Source organism: Macaca nemestrina, chromosome 7, assembly GCF_043159975.1.
Source record: "Macaca nemestrina isolate mMacNem1 chromosome 7, mMacNem.hap1, whole genome shotgun sequence".
Taxonomy (NCBI): Eukaryota; Metazoa; Chordata; class Mammalia; order Primates; family Cercopithecidae; genus Macaca; species Macaca nemestrina.
This window is the reverse complement of record NC_092131.1, coordinates 108,736,487-108,753,061: the sequence shown is the minus strand read 5'-3', so window position 1 is coordinate 108,753,061 and position 16,575 is coordinate 108,736,487. Positions and strand designations below refer to the sequence as shown.

General features: G+C 44.0%; 1 protein-coding gene across 7 annotated transcripts in view; it reads right to left on the bottom strand.

Moving 5' to 3' along the window:
• The window catches only part of LOC105497462 (ADAMTS like 3), a 434,450-nt gene that overhangs the window by 389,937 nt on the left and 27,938 nt on the right, over window positions 1–16,575 (bottom strand). For 5 of the 7 annotated variants that reach the window (XM_024797846.2, XM_024797843.2, XM_071100796.1 and 2 more), the window contains exon 2: window positions 14,700–14,801. In XM_024797846.2, coding sequence (XP_024653614.2) covers window positions 14,700–14,801 — 102 coding nt within the window. Of the gene's footprint in view, window positions 1–14,699; window positions 14,802–16,258; window positions 16,420–16,575 lie in introns of those variants that run through there. The other 2 variants (XM_011768557.2, XM_011768558.2) reach the window with 2 other exon arrangements.

Here is a 16,575-nt window from a genome sequence, read left to right as displayed (position 1 = left end):
AGCTTTGTTATCTTTTAAAGTGTCTGGTTGCTAAGTGCACTGCTAAGGACTCACCAGACATCAGCAATCATCAGCCAGGTGCATAGAAGGCACCACCTAGGTAAACAGCCCTCTCACAAACAGGGCCTGAACAGAGCCCGCCAGAGCATGGCTGCCTGCCACTCCACGCATTCCTTCTCTGCTCCATGCACCAAAATGCTTTCCTGGCTCTGACAATGGAAGCTGCTAATGCATCCCAGAAAGTGTTTACAGAGCGTGCAGCATAAGTGCTCCGCCTCTGGAGCTGTGAACAATGATGCTTGCCACATGCTGGACCTCCCAGGGACGGGAAGGAGAGTTCCAAGGTCAGTTCAAAGTAACCGGTCTACCTCCAAGATGCAAGCCCACAAAGCCTGTCCTGAGAAGCATGGCCGCTGCTCAGGCCCTCAGCAAAGGCCTGACTGGGCTCTGGGAAGGTCTGTTTCCCTTGGAGAGTCATGGCAGAAGACAGCATTCATTGCAAATGTCCCACTTATCCCTGTTCCATGGAAAGGAAGCTCTGCATTCTACATGTGAAGTGTTTGCTCTGAAAGGAATTTGGGTTGAACAGTAAAGGGCGCTGGACTTGTTTCATCTGCCCATCCCACACCTCTTTTCTCTTCTCTTTCAACTGGAAGGAATAATGACTACAAATGACTGCCAACAAATGGGCAACTTTCCTCCAGAAGGGCAGGCATGTCCCTCACATTCAGGCTGGCTTCTTTCCACTATGATCTACAATCTGCACACCCAGCAAATGGGCAGTTATCCCTCAGCTTCACAGAGAATACCCAAACCAGGCAGGAAGAGCCTCTTCACAGGCCCTGCCTTCACCTTAGCAAAAGATGCCAATAGTGCTTTCTCCCTTCCAAACACACTTTGAGTTCTATCTTCCAGACCCCCTGGAGTACCAGCAAGCTTTGCTTATGATTTACACCCCTGCATCATTGACACCTTATTTTTGCATTCTAACATATATCGGTCACTCTTTTCATAAACTATAGACTCACAGAGTATCCATTTTATAATATATCTTAAAATGTACTCCTAAATGAGCCATACCAACCCTCAGAATTCTCTACTCTGATTCCCAGGGTGGCCACTTCTATTTGGATTTAAGGGTGACAGGGTTTAAAATGCCCAGGCTTCTATGCAGTTAACATTTTATTAGTGATCTCAAATGCGAGTGAGCATAGGTCGGCAAGACACTCTCCCAGGCTACTAATGGTACAACTTAGTAATAAAGAGAAATGCTTGTTGCACAAAGGTGTTAAATATCCCTTTATTGATAATATTGTAAAAACTAAAAAGCCACCCAGAGGCAAAATCAGCAAATGGGAAAGCAGAATTTAATCTTACCCAACAGCTAGGCCCATTATTCCTCCTAAGGAGAGAAGTATCTTTGCATACGAAAACAGCTAGGCAAGCATTTGTTGACAGAGCTCCTGAGGACACAGATCAATAGGAGACAAGAAAACAAAAGAGTTAGATTGCTCCCCACTAGAACTAAATGGGAATTAGTGTGGGAGTGGAAAAGCGGAGGGAGATAACTAGTAAAGAAGAGTCGGGGACATCAGAACAATATTCTTCAATGCAGAGAATATAATTTATTGTCAAATAGCTGTGAAAATTCACAAAATGTCCAACTATCAAATATCTTTGGGACACACATAAAATTGAGCACCTTACTACATTTCAAAAAATGAAATAAAACCCACATTCTCTGAAGAGAGAATAAATCAGAATATCATTGCAAAATAACTTGAAATTTTTTTGAAAAAGTATAAAATATTTGCCTTTGCTGTCCAGAAGGTTTCCAGGAAAATACAAATTATCTTCTTGTATTTTATATTGATCAAAACGGATTAAAGAATCTGGAGAAATCCCGAACACTCCAACAATTGTATAAAAAGTAAAGAGGATGTCAAAGTAGTACTGCCCCCAAAAACTTCTGTGTCCTCTTTATTTTATTGGCAAGTTCTTTCCAACCTTCAAGGAACAGGTTATTTCTGTGCAATTTAAACAGACCCAGAAAAGGAAAAATTATGAAAAGTACCCAATGCATTTTATGAGGTTAGTAAAAATCTTGATCTAAAAACCTGAAAAATATAGTACAAACCAACATCTCTTATGAATACAGATGTAGTAATTTTCAATAAAATATTTGCAAACCAAATCCAGCTGAATATTAAAAAACCAATATACCATGGCCAAGTACAGTTAATGCCAGGAACACAAGGATGACTCAATATTCAGAAACCTATTAATATAATTCCTCATGTTACTAGGTCAAAGGAGTGAAAGAATATGAACATCTAGATAGCTCTGAAGAACGCTGATAACTAAGCATGCTGTAAATTACAGTTTTATCTGCACACCATTGGCAATAGTTGGTTTAGCCCAGGAGACACCATCCCAGGAGAGCAAAGTTAATATAGACATCAGTTGACCAGAATCAGGCAGTTATGCTGAGTGTCTCAGTTACCAGACACCAACCTCAATACACACACAGGTAGACAGAGAATGGGGTCTATTAACCAGAGCAGTATTTCTTCACACTGTGAGTACATTCCATTAGTGGGTTATAAAATGAATTGATTAGGTCTTAGCCATTTTTTCACAGAATCAACTGGAATAGAATGAAATGAAATAGAATGGAAAAGAAAAACAAATAAGATAAGTATTGTTTCCCGAAACTTTTGTTTCAGTAATATGAAAAACATACGTGTGTGCGTGTGTGTATGTGTGTGTGTGTGTGTGTGGTCATAATATAAAATGCATTTATTCCCGTGAGTCACAGTCAAAAAATTTAAATAATACCACTGACCTAGGGGATTAAGAGGAATTATTTTCTGGATTTCTACTGCTATAGACTTCAGTCTAGAGTTAGAGTTAGGATTATGAGTGAGATAGTAAATAAAGAATAAAGCCTCTTCCTATAAATTATGAACATCTTTCTTTTTCTTTTTTTTTTCTTTTTTTTTTTTTTTGGAGACAGAATATCGCACTGTCACCCAGGCTGGAGTGCAGTGGTGTGATCTCAGCTCTCTGCAACCTCCACCTCCCAGGTTCAAATAATTCTCCTGCCTCAGCCTCCCGAGTAACTGGGACTACAGGCGTGCACCACCAAGCTTGGCTAATTTTTGTATTTTTAGTAGAGATGGGATTTCACCATGTTGGCCAGGCTGGTCTCAAACTCCTAACCTCAGGTGATCTGCCTGCCTTGGCCTCCCAAAGTGCTGGGATTACAAGCGTGAGCCACCATGCTCAGCCCCTATGTTATATAAACATCTATTTCATGAAGTAAGGCTGTGGCAGATCATGGAGACCTGATTTGTGTCAACTCCTCCCAAAGTCATAATTTCATTTATGAGGGTTGTGAAAGTGTAGTGATTAAAGCATGCTCCCTGGAACTAGGCTGCCTTAAAGAAAAGCCTGCCACAACAGTAGATTAGATTATTTTTCAAAAATACTCACTCCTGGCCAGGTGCAGTGGCTCACACCTGTAGTATCAGCACTTTGGGAGGCCAAGGCGGGTGGATCACAAGGCGAGGAGTTCAAGACCAGCCTGGCCAATATGGTGAAACCCTGTCTCTACTAAAAATACAAAAATTAGCTGTGCGTGGTAGCGCACACCTGTAATCCCAGCTACTGGAGTGGCTAAAGCAGGACAATCGCTTGAACCCAGGAGGCGGAGGTGCAGTGAGCCAAGATCGTGCCACTGCACTCCAGCCTGGGCGACAGAGTGCTATTCCATCTAAAAAAAAAAAAAAAAAAAAAAAAAAAAACTCATTCCTCCAACACACACAGATATAGAAAATCTCCATGGGAGGAGCACACTCCCCTGCCCTAATAACTTCAGACAAGCCTGTATAATTTGCTCTGCCCTCTGGCCTCGTAGTAGGTAAGAATGCTTCCCTATTCCCTGACTATGGCTTCAGCTGTGTGAGTTGCTTTGCTCAGTGGGATGTTAGCAGAAATAACATAAGCAGAAGCTTAAAAGACTCATGTGTTGGGTTTTCTGTATCTCTATCATTACCAAGAAAGAAAATATGCTCTGGTTAGTCTCTTGGTCCAAGGAGGATGGGAAACACATAGAGCAGAGCCCCATTAAGAAGAGAATACCCATCAGAACAGAATGTTCACAGGATCGATGCACACAAATTTTTTAAAATAGCAAGAAACAGAACGAAAATGTAGTCAAAGAACATGTATTACTAAATAAATTACTCAAAAAAAGTCAAAAACACATTATGAACAACTCGGTCTCCCTTCTTAAAAGCTCAGGTAGAAATATGAGTTTAAAGGAAACATTTCAAGACAACAGAAAAAGTGAGCTTAGGAAAAGAATAGCAAAAATAAAAATGAAAACATTACATATTTGATGACCCCATTTTTAAAGTTCCTGAAACACAAACCTACGCACACACAGATAAAAAAAAATTGTATAAAAATTGTTTATATCATGTCCTGATATGACACTTCAGAATAAGGAAGAAATCATGTAGGTATAGTGTCAGACAAAGTGAGAAAAAAACAGAGAAAATATCAAATTGACCACGGACTTCTCTTCAGTAATACTCAATGCCAAAAAAACAGAATCAATATTTACAAAGACCTGAAGAAAAAGAGTGAGAAAAGTTTTCCTTGGATTGTTGAATATTTTCTGTTCTCTTTTTCAAAAATATTAACTATGCATATGTTGGGTCTCCTTTGTCATCATTTTTCTATCATCATTTGTATATTTTTGTTTTTTATATTTCATCTTGTTGGGTGCATGTTTTGTCTAGCATGTTCCCAATTGCTTATTCCATGGCACTTATCTTTGTTGTTTCTAGTGGCATCAGCTGTTTGCTGAAGAACAGCATAAAGAGGACATGGTGTATGAGACAGAGAATGAATAGAGTAGTCCCTAACTTCCATTATGCTTTGGTGTTTGGTGAATCCTATCACTAAATATGTTATTTTCTTTTCTTTAGAGTCCCATCTTCTCTTCATTTTCAGCATTCAAAAGTCATCAGGGATCTCAAGAGAGACCCTAACCTATAGGCTCTTTGTTATGGAAAGGGTTGCTCTTCCACCCCACTGACCTCTTCATCCCATTTCACCTCCACCAATCTCCCTCTGTAGGAGGCTGTGTTGTACACATGGACAATAAAATTTTTGGTCAATAAGGGTTCCCTGTCAATTCTATGTACCTTGTCATTTTTGGTGTCAAACTGGGCCTTTTTGGGGACAATACCTGCTTCTTTCAAGTCCCACTCAGGGCCACCAATTTCACTGTTCTTACAAAAGTTTATTACATAGGACATCCTTACAGAAATCTCTGTCCTGCTCAGAATCCAAGGAAACACATGCCAATCTTCAGGATCTTCTTTCCCCCACATCCAGACCACAGTACTCAAAAAAAAAAAAAAAAACCTTCATAATTTGTGTTTGGAAGCTGGCACCATTTCCTTGCTTCATTAGAGATAAACTGTTCTTTTTGTTGCTGTTTGTTTTTCAAAGTTTTGAGAGAAGAAACTTTTGTTACTCCTCCATTATGCCATATGCCATTTAAAACAACAGAACTTTTTGTTCTTGGAATGTGACCAAAAATTTAAAGACCTGGACTAGTCAAAACTATAATAATGAAGGGAGGTCTTGCCTTAGTGGATACCAACACATTACAAAGGTACAATAACTTTAAAAGTATGAATCAGCACAGGAAAAGACTGAAAGATTAACTGACTAATATATTCTAAAATAAATATTTAAATATTTAAAACGAAATATAAGACTAGGTGATAATATAGATATCCATATATTTTCTCCCAACATGAAGTTACTTCTAAGCATGACAAAAGTAGAGAGTTAAAAAATTAAGAGACTCCTAGAGTAGACTACTTAAAAATTTTTAATGGCAGTATATCCAAAACATAAACAAAAATAAAATGTAAATGACAAAATGGGAAAATTATTTGCAACATAAGATAAAAAATTAACACTTTGTATATAAGGAGTACTTACAAATTAATAAGATTCTCATGGAGAAATGGGCATACATATGAAGACGAAAATTTATTTTTCTATTTCTTTTTTTTTTTTTTTTTTGAGACAGAGTCTTGCTCTGTCACCCAGGCTGGAGTGCAATAGCACAATCAGAGCTCACTGCAGCCTCAACCTCCCAAATTCAAGTGATCCTCTTGCTTCAACCTTTCAAGTAGCTGGTAACGGCCGGGCGCGGTGGCTCAAGCCTGTAATCCCAGCACTTTGGGAGGCCGAGATGGGCGGATCACGAGGTCAGGAGATCGAGACCATCCTGGCTAACACGGTGAAACCCCGTCTCTACTAAGAAATACAAAAAATAGCCGGGCGAGGTGGCAGCGCCTGTAGTCCCAGCTACTCGGGAGGCTGAGGCAGGAGGATGGCGTGAACCCGGGAGGCGGAGCTTGCAGTGAACTGAGATCCGGCCACTGCACTCCAGCCTGGGCTACAGAGCGAGACTCCGTCTCAAAAAAAAAAAAAAAAAAAAAAAAAAAAAAAAAAAAGTAGCTGGTACCACAGGCACACACACCACCACGCCCAGATAATTTATCTTTATCTGTTGTAGGGATGGGGGTCTCCCTATACTGTGCAGACTGGCCTTGAACTCCTGGGGTCAAGCAATCCTTCCACCTCAGCCTCCTAAAGTGCTGGGACTACAGGTGTGGCCATTGTGCCCAGCCCTGCTATTCCATTTCTTTTTTTTTTTTTTTTTTTTTTTTTTTTTTTTGAGACGGAGTCTCACCCTGTCGCCCAGGCTGGAGTGCAGTGGCGCGATCTCGGCTCACTGCAAGCTCCGCCTCCCGGGTTCCCGCCATTCTCCTGCCTCAGCCTCCTGAGTAGCTGGGACTACAGGCGCCCGCCACCGCACCCGGCTAATTTTTTGTATTTTTAGTAGAGACGGGGTTTCACTGTGGTCTCGATCTCCTGACCTTGTGATCCGCCCGCCTCGGCCTCCCAAAGTGCTGGAATATACAAAAAAGCAGTAATAACAAATGGCCCCAAGTATTTTTAATAACCTCTAACTAATAAAATTTCCTTAATCTTATAGTGCCAACTATTGCAAGGTAAGCATAGACATTAATGGAATTTTCTAAAAGACAATTTGTAGTATATATTAAAGGTCTTAAAATTTCACAAACTTCTTGACCCAAAAATTATATGCCTTAACAAACACTTATTTGAATACATTTCGATGCTCAGTGTGAAGAACTAGTTAATAAATCCAAATGATGTAACAGCAGGAATACATTTAATATTACTATAGGAAAATATTTAATGATATGTAAAAAATATTCCTTATAATGTTAAATTTTTTAAATAGTTATCAAAATAGAGTATAGCCACTGTTTAAAATATACATATTTGTTAATATCCTAAGAAGAATATCGGAAATCTATACAACAAAATCCTAACAATTCGTAGAATTAAAGGTGATGCTTATTTTCATCATTGTCCCTTCCTGTGTTTTCTATATTTTTATAATGAATATGTGCTGTTTTTAAATTAAAAAATCACAAAGGTAATTTCAAAAGAGTAAAGAGAATTTAAAGCCCCTTAAAACTGTAAATATTATTTTATTAGTAAAATAGTTACTCTTTGTTTTTAAATTATTTTCAAAATAAAATGTCGTTTTATTTGTAAATGAAGGCTTGGAGAATAAAAGCATTTCTGAGTATTTGACCACAATAATTTATAGCATACGTTGGCCGGAGCTGTTCAGTGCTGACAAATTCCAGAAAGTAATTGCATGAAATACTTGGAGAGGAAACTGCTTTATGCTTCCATGCTATTTATGGAAATTAGCATCTTTGTAAAAATAAACTGAAAGCAATCACAATCATAAACCCTGAAATGTGGTTTCCATAAGATGTTAGTTTTGGTGCTTTAAGATCCATTAGTAATGCAATGGAGGAACACTGCCTACATTTTTTCTGTTATGAAACAATTACATGTAATTGGTTTTTTCCTCTTCTATCTTCAATCTCTCCCTTTCTCCTGGCTGCTTTCTTTTTAGGGTATGAATATACTGAATACACTCTGCTAAGGAAAACCTCTCTAATGACCCTGTTTCTCTCTCAAAGAGTAGTATATACTTCGTTTATTCAGTGCCTCACCTTCCCCCAAAGGTGAGACTCCATGTAGTCCCCCAAACTACTCCTTCAAATGTAACCAATTATTTCCCAAGATCAGGGTGAATTTCCACCTTCATCTGTCCCTAACACTTGTTTGGAACCTGAAGGAATTTTGATTCCTCCCTCTCTCTCTCAATCCCACTTACCAAGGTATCTATAACGCTATTTGAAGAAAACCTCAAAAGTTTACATTTGAGAGACTGCATCATCATGAGACCTGGGCCTCCACGTGATAACCCCCAGGCAGGAGCCTCTGGAGAGATGGAGGCTGCCTGGGAGAGCATGTGGAGGGAGAGAGGGGAGGGCAAAGGCAGAGCTCTGGAATTGAAAAGCATTTTTTAAAAGCTAGAGAGGAGCCAAAGAAAGAGAGTAAGATGGAAAGGTCAGAGGTAGAAGGCGAAAAAGGAGTGCAGGGATCGCAGGCAACACACAAGGAGAGAGCTCCCATTCATTCTCCCACAGGATTCTCACTGGATCTAGCCAATGACTCTGTCTTGCAGATTTTCAAGCTTTGGGGCAATGTTGTAATGAAATTCAGTCTGCATTCAGGATGACCCAATATCTTCCTGCTCAGACTCCATCACCAGTGTCAACACAGACTGGAGCATTGATCCAAAATTACTTGAGGGACAAGGTCATGGGAAGTACATTTATGACATTAAACCTGGAGTGCTGGAAAAGCTCTATGCAGAACTGAAACAGGGAGAAAGGAGGAAGGCCACAATGTGTATCAAGTGTGTAGCAAAGCACAGTACAATAAGAAAGGATTATTCTAAAGAAATACTCAAACAAGTGAGCAAAGATGTGAGCATAAGACGTTTATTTCAGGTGTCTGATGGTAAACACGAGTGAACAAACCATCCAGGAAGCAATCCAAATGTTCAATAAAGAAATAATGGGTTTAAATAACACATAATGCCACTTATGCCATTATGGCATATCCATAAGTACAGTGGAACACAGCCATTAGAAATGAAAATGAAGAAAACGAGAAACACTCATAGACACTGGGGGCGGCTGCAAGAAGAGAATGTCCGTCCACTCCGCAGATGGACATCTGCTTAGACCGTGGGCCTGCTGATCTCTCCCTAGGTCTATCAGAGCAAGGAAAGGAGAACTGAAGGGAGTTGGCAGGACTCAGAGAGGAGGCAGCATTGAAGCATTCCATCTTCCCACTGTCTGGCACAGTAAGATGCAGTATTTCCTATGGGTCAGCTAGACTACACCAAAGGGAGCTGGGTTTGAGCTCTCCAGCCAACACTTCATCCAATAACGCTGCCTGCTAGGTGAGAAGACCCCGGTAGCAATTGGCAAGCTGAAGATGGACTGCCTGCTGCAGGAAGTGTTCTGTGGAGCCCTCCAAAGAACTCACATCTGCTACCCAGAGGGCAGAGGGTTGAGAGAGAGCTGGAGTGGCAGTGACAACTACCAGAGAGAGGCATTCAGTTAAGTAAAGAGCTGATTGCCCTTGTTCTCTTCCCCTCTCCTTGTTTCCTACCCTTGGAAAGCTGGATCCAGAAGAAATAAAAGGAAGAAGCAACTCAGAACCAGTCCCCACCACACCCTTACCATTCCATGGTAGGAGGAAAAGAGCCCTGTGCAACTTTGGGTACCTGAAGCCATGTGTCAAGCCCAGACTACAGGAAAGGGAGACGAGATTTAAATCAAGTTGAGAATCAAAACTTTAAATGAACTGAACTTTTAATAATCAAAATTGAATCTTCCTAAGACTCCATTAAGGGATGGGAAAAGGCGATTTCACAAGGCATGACAGGACCAGTGATTGGCTCCATATTTATACCTTACTGAAATGAGACTTCTCAATAAATCTGTGTCTTTCAGAGGCCCCAACTCTCCCAGATCACCCAACATGGAGCAACACTCAGACACAAGGTTATGACTTCTCGAGGGGCCAAACCCAGCCAAATCTAGGCTGATCTAAAAGGAATTATGTGCCATGTCAGAGTCAGTTGATTCGGAGTTGATTTACTCACAGAGGAAGTTCCCTGAACCCTGACCCAGGACTGTCTTCCTTAGGATTCCATCCTCACTGCCCGTGATTGACATGATCAAGGGTGATAGCAATAGCAGGGTCAATTGGGGGAACTGGGATGGTGAAATTGCTATGGAGTGTGAGATTGTTGTAGAAGGTGAATAAGAGGCCTGGGCTAAGCCACCAACACTCAAATGGCACTTTTTTTGTCCTCATGTCAATTCTGTGACTTTGTCAGCCTCTCTCAGCACCTATGATTGCACCTGGGTTACTGGAGGTGGAGAAGGGATGCCTGTGTTGGCGGCAGCAAGCAGGGCAAGATTCAAAGGCCACCCTTGACATCCTGTATTAGTTTCCTCTTGATGCTGTAACAAATTACCACAATTTTAGGTCTTAAAACAACACAAGTTTATTCTTTTACAGTTCTAAAGGTCAGAAATCTGAAATGTGTTTTTACAAGACTAAAATCAAGGTGTCACTATAGACAGCTACATCTGAAGACTTGAGCAGAAAATCCATTCCTTATCTCTTCCAACTTCTAGAGGTTGCTGGCATGCATTAGCTCCTGGTAACATTCTCCCAGCCTCTGGCTTCCATGGTAGTATCTTCTACTTCCTCTGCCTCTTACCCTCCTGTGGCTCTCTTATAAGGACTGTTGTGATTACGTAATACAGGATAGTCTCCCCAATTCAATATTCTTAATCACATCTGCCAAGTCCTTTTTGCCATATAAGGGAACATTTATGAGTTCCAGGGATTAGGACATGGACATGTCTGGGGGGCATTAGGCAACCTGCCACACATCCCAAGGACATCCACACTCTCAGCCTGGCAGCTCCACCAAACATTATGATGAAGGCAACAGGAGTTCAAAGGACATCTACCCGAGGCCACCTGGCCTTCCATTCCCACCCTACCTCAAAGCCCTCTGCAAGATCCGCCTTCTACACTAGCCTCCAGCCTCAGGATCAGAAAAAAAAAAAAACCAGTTAAATAATTCTATCTTATACTTATGCACCAACAAGACCCAGGGGACAGGATCAGAGCCAACTCAGATATTGCTTATTTTACAAGTTGTGTTTTGAAATTTTCAAAATCCTCCCTCCAGAGGAGGTCACCACAGACTTATAAGACCTTCCAGGACTTTATCCAAATGTCTCCTGTCTTTCAAAACTGTGACCTCGAGGGATCTGTTCCAGTAGATATCTATGAACTTGGCAGTGGAGACGGTCAAAGATCGAGTCATTCTTCTGAAAAGGCTATTCCATCCAGAGTCACAGGAAATGGGAGAGGACAGAATTTGCCAGAGAATCTAAACAGTACAGCACCTCCCCAGGGGAAAACATGGTGGAAGGCCATTCAGATATACATGAAGCCATCTTGACATGGTTGTTTAAAGAGATAATCGCAAGCCACATGACCAATGTTAAAACAGTTTCTAAAGGCACTTGGCCAGAGAGCTAGGAAGCCGTCCTATGACAATTAAATTAGTGAACAGATAAGGTTGTTTATTCTTCTCCTGGGCAAGAGAAAAAAAAAGGGAGGGGGCAAGTTGTAATTCAGGGCACAGTCAACACAGGACTCATCTTCAAGGTGTTCAGGATAAGGTTTGGAAAGCTCTCAAATACTCCAGGCTGGATAAAGTTTGAAAAGCTTTCAAATACTCCAGGCTGGAAGAGACAGTAGGAACAGCAGCTGCTGTCTTCTCTGGGAAAATCAGGTCGGTAAGGAGAAGCCTGGAGCAACAGGAAGCTTCCAGGGCCTGTGAGACAGGAAGAAGGGAGGCCGCTCCAGCTGCCTGGATGAGGGGAACAGTGATCTCCTCCAGGAATGGTCAAGAACGAGTTACAAAAACAAGGAACTGCCAGCCTCATACCTTGCTCTACAATCTATCACACTTATTTGTGGGCAGTGAATATAAAAGTTTACATTTTTGCTGATTCAATAAAGAAAATATATTTGTGGCCGGGCGCAGTGGCTCACATCTGTAATCCCAGCACTTTGGGAGGCTGAGGTGGGCGGATCACTTGAGGTCAGGAGTTCGAGACCAGCCTGACCAACATGGCAAAACCTCATCTCTACTAATAATACAAAAATTAGCTGGATATGGTAGTGGGCGCCTGTAGTCCCAGCTACTCAGAGGCTGAGGCATGAGAATTGCTTGAACCCAGGAGGCAGAGGTTGCAGTGAGCCGAGATCATGCTACTGCATTCTAGCCTGATCAACAGCGTGAAACCATGTCTCAAAAAAATAAAAGAAAAAAAAAGAAAAGAAACTCTATTTGTCATTAATTAGTTGGCGCATCCTTTGCTCCTCACAGCTCAGCCTCATGCATCTAGTAGTTTTCTAACAACCACCTGGTGGCAGCACATGCTAAGCAAGCGTAGATGCTAGGGACCACCTTAAGCCCCACCTAAACACCAAAATCACAAGATACTTCAGAGGGGCGGCTTTAAGTCAAACTCAGGCTGACTCTACGAAAAAAACAGAGCGTCCAACCCATGGACAGGGACCCAGGGCTGACCAATCACCCTTCATTAGAACCTTCTCTCAGGGCCTGTGGTGAGACAGACCTGGCCACGCCCACCCACACTCCCGGAAGATCAGGCCCTCCACAGCTGATACCTCTTGAGTGCCCCCTACAGGCTCTACACCAGAAAATACAGGCACTGCGCTTGCTTCAAGCTTCTAATGCTGACAAGCAGCAGCCACAGTAGAATGCTGACATTTATTGTACACTTACTACGTGCCAGACACTGTTTGGTTTGATTTTCCAGTTTTTTCCACTTCACAATGGATTAACTCTTCCAAACAATTCTGAGGTCTATACTAATATTACACTAGTTCATTATACCGCTTCATTACTGTTGCGTGACAACAGCAATGAAGCGGTAGAGCTGGGATCCGAACAGTGGGTGGCGTGAATGATGAAGATCGCTGGTCTGAAATCTCCTTTTATGACCTTCTATGCACACTGTCTTGATACATGGAAACAGCACTGCCACAGGCACAAAGATATGGAAAAATCCAAAAGAGGTCAGTGAGTGATTCAAGCTGGGCAAACACTGCCCTTGGCCAAAGGTCAACAGACTGCCTCAAAGCATATTTAAATTTTATAAGGTGAAAGAAGGCAAAATGAAACACTGTGCCTTGAAGCCTCAGCCCCATTTGACCAGGAACAAATCTCTGAAGCTCTCAAAGCCTGTTTCAGATCTGCTGATGAGACAGAAACGTAAGTCTCCACCTTTTTACCTCAACAGTCATCTCGCTGGCCAGGGAATCCTAACATCATCCTGAAAAGACTTAATCTTTGTTCTAACAAAAGATCTCTATTAATATGATTATAGGATAGCATTGATAAAATGGGATAATGGGGAGAAGATGTACCTTGCTGACCAGTTCTTTGTGCATCACAGAATTCACAGGGCATTGGAGTCGAAAGAGGCCTTAGAGGCACTAAGTCCAAGAAAGTAAAACAAGAGGCAGAGAAGTTTAATTTATCCCAGGGTATGTATCTTCATTCACGGATGCATGTTTATTTAACAGACATTTAAACCCTTAATGACAAGTCCCTTCCTAGACCCTGAGGATACACAGGCCACCAAGCCATGTATTTGAGAAGTTATGTCTGCAGGGAGGGATTGCCTTGTTCTAATTCATAAGACACTGTATGGAGCTAGCAGCAGCCCTTGGGACACAATACTAAGATGTGCCCTACCTTTAGATCTGGGGCTGCAAACTGCTTGGCTGAATCCAGGGTGCAAACACATTTATGTGCCTTTCAATGCTTTAAAAACTGGGAAATTTTGTGAGAAATCTAGGTGATCCAGCTGGCTTGAAAAATAAGATCTGGCAATCCTGGGCTTGTGTCTCCACTTAGCAATGATCAGATGGAATTGAGTAGAGGCTGCTCTTAATAGATGGAGCATGTGTTCTGCACTTTGCCACTGTCCCCATTACTCCCTATGTCTCTTAGGCAATGCTAGCCTCGCTCCTTTGTTTGAGTCTGTCCTATAGGCAAATAAGGATGCAATTCATGAGCCGGGTCCTCTCAAGTTGGTTGGAAAAGACAGCAGAAGTCTAAAGAGAGGACTGTGGGATAAAACAGTGGGATATGTGATGATAGATGTAAACTCAGAATATTTATTTAGCAGCTTAGCTAGGGCCAGAACCTGGCTCTGCCCATTAATTGTTTCCTGGTCTCCAGCAATCCAGCCTCTACTGGGCACATGCAGACAGCCATTCTAGTCTGAAATGACAGGGTCCATCACAGCCCCAGGTCATCACTGGTGTACGGTATCCACAGTGCCATTAAGGCCCTACTCAGGATTCAGAGAGGACCCAAGGGATCTAGATAATCCTTACAGCTAAGCCAACCAGAAATACCATTGGCTGGAGACAGGAAAGAAAGTTTAGTTCTCTGGTGTAGGATTAACACTAATCATGCCACATCTCAGGTGGTCTACAATAATGCTTCTGAGTAAACAGAGGGATGTCCACCATTTCCCTTCCCCTCCCTATGACCTTACCTCCTGCAGGGTAGAGTGCATGAAGACCATCCCTATCAGCAGCCACCAGGGGCTCGTCCAGGAAGCCATGGGGTCTGGTCTCCTCTGGGTCTCAGTTGTAGCCTACAAAAGAGTAAAGAGTTCATTACCAACCAGCTCTGGCCCCCATGACAGTAACCATGACTTAAGAGACCCATTAGACAGAAGGACCCTGAAGCCCAGATACTGTTTTGGAAAGGTTTGTGTTGGCCCAGGTTGGGGCTGCCTACTGCAGGGTGCAGGATAACTGGGCTCCCTTTAGAAGGTCCACATCAAAGTCAGGCGAGGGCTGTACCTGTCTCCAGTGGGCAACTCATACCTCCAGCTCTTCAGAAGCTGAGATAATCCTGCCCCAACCACCTCCCAGCCCATCTGTCAGCAGCAGGGTGTGGCTATTGGCATTTGACTCAGGAAGCCAGCACAGAGCCAAGGTTTAGGCCAGCTTCTGCTGCTTGTGGCAAAAATGAGACTAAAACAACAAAGCCGCCCAGAGAGGGAAAGGACCTGCCTAAGGTCACACAGCAAGATAGTGACATTTTAGGAATGAAACGCAGACTCTGATAGTTCAAGGCTTTCCTCGCTAGATGACACGTGCGCCCTCAAGGTCCCGCACCCACAACCACAGAGAGGCCTGACAGCTAAGTTCAGGGAGGTTTGGAGGACATAGCCCCCAAGCCAGCCTAACACAATCTCCTAAAAGTAGGTTAGGGCGAGCCAGCAGAGGTCAGCTGAAATCAGGAGGGAAGCAGGGACTCTTTCCCTTACTTTTCCTGTCAATTTACAGGGAAATCAGTATGAGTCGAGACTGGAAAAGCCGAGGTCACACTCGACTCGCTTCGCCTCGCGGGCGCCTTGGCGGAGCTGGTGTCCGGGGGCGGGTCGGTGGCTTCTCTCCATCTGGAGAAAGCATTAAGGGCCTGGCCTAATGCGATCCGCAAATGTGCTGCTGTTTCCGACCTGAGGCGGCGACTCCCGGCTGAAGGGAGGCGGCCAGCGCGAGGCCCTGGGACTTTGCGCCCCCCTCGCGCGCTCGCACCAGCCTTCCTAGCGCACACTCCTCCGACTACCCGTTGCCTCAAAGTCGCTCCTCCAGCGCCTCCGCCGCATCCTGGTCACCCCCACGCCCACTTTCCACGTTCGCGCATCGCCTCAACCCCCGGCGTTCTGGGCGCTCGCTCCCCAGTTGCCAGTCGGACGGACCTTCGGACGCGCGAGGTTTCTGCTTACAAACTCCCAATCCTGAAAAACTCCAACCCTGTGGAGCTCCCCCATAATCAAGAACGACCCTCAGCCCGCGAAGTGCCCCCGAAAGACTCTCCCTGAACCTTCCGGGACGCCATGGAGCCCGCCCGACCCGAGGTGCCCAGCCGTGAGGAGCATCCCAGTCCTGAGGCCCCCTGGGGCCCGCGTGGCACGCCCTGACTCTGCCTGGGGTCCCCCAACTTGCTTAGAGAGGCCACTGCTCCAAGTCTTACTCCCCCTGGGGAGTGCCTTCCCCCGACCGCTGCGGGGCCGCCCTGCGCCGAGCTCGGTACACCCACCTTGCGCCGCAGAAGTATCTGGAACGTGCAGCCCCGGGGCCGCTAGGGCTCGGCGCGCGCTGGGGAGAAGCTGGCAGATGCCGCCAGTCAACACCTCGTGCGGAATCCGATACCAGGACCTTCCCCGACGCCGGCCTCCAGCCCGCGGCGCCGCAGTCGCCGCCGCCGCCGCGAAGTTAAATGGGGCTGGGACCCGGGCTGCCCCGCCTCTCCCGCCCCCTCCGGGCGCGCAGAGCGCGGCGCTGGACCCGGCCCAGAGGCGAAGGGCGCGCGCCACCACCTGCACCGCCCGGCAAGTGCACGGCGCGCCCAGGCGC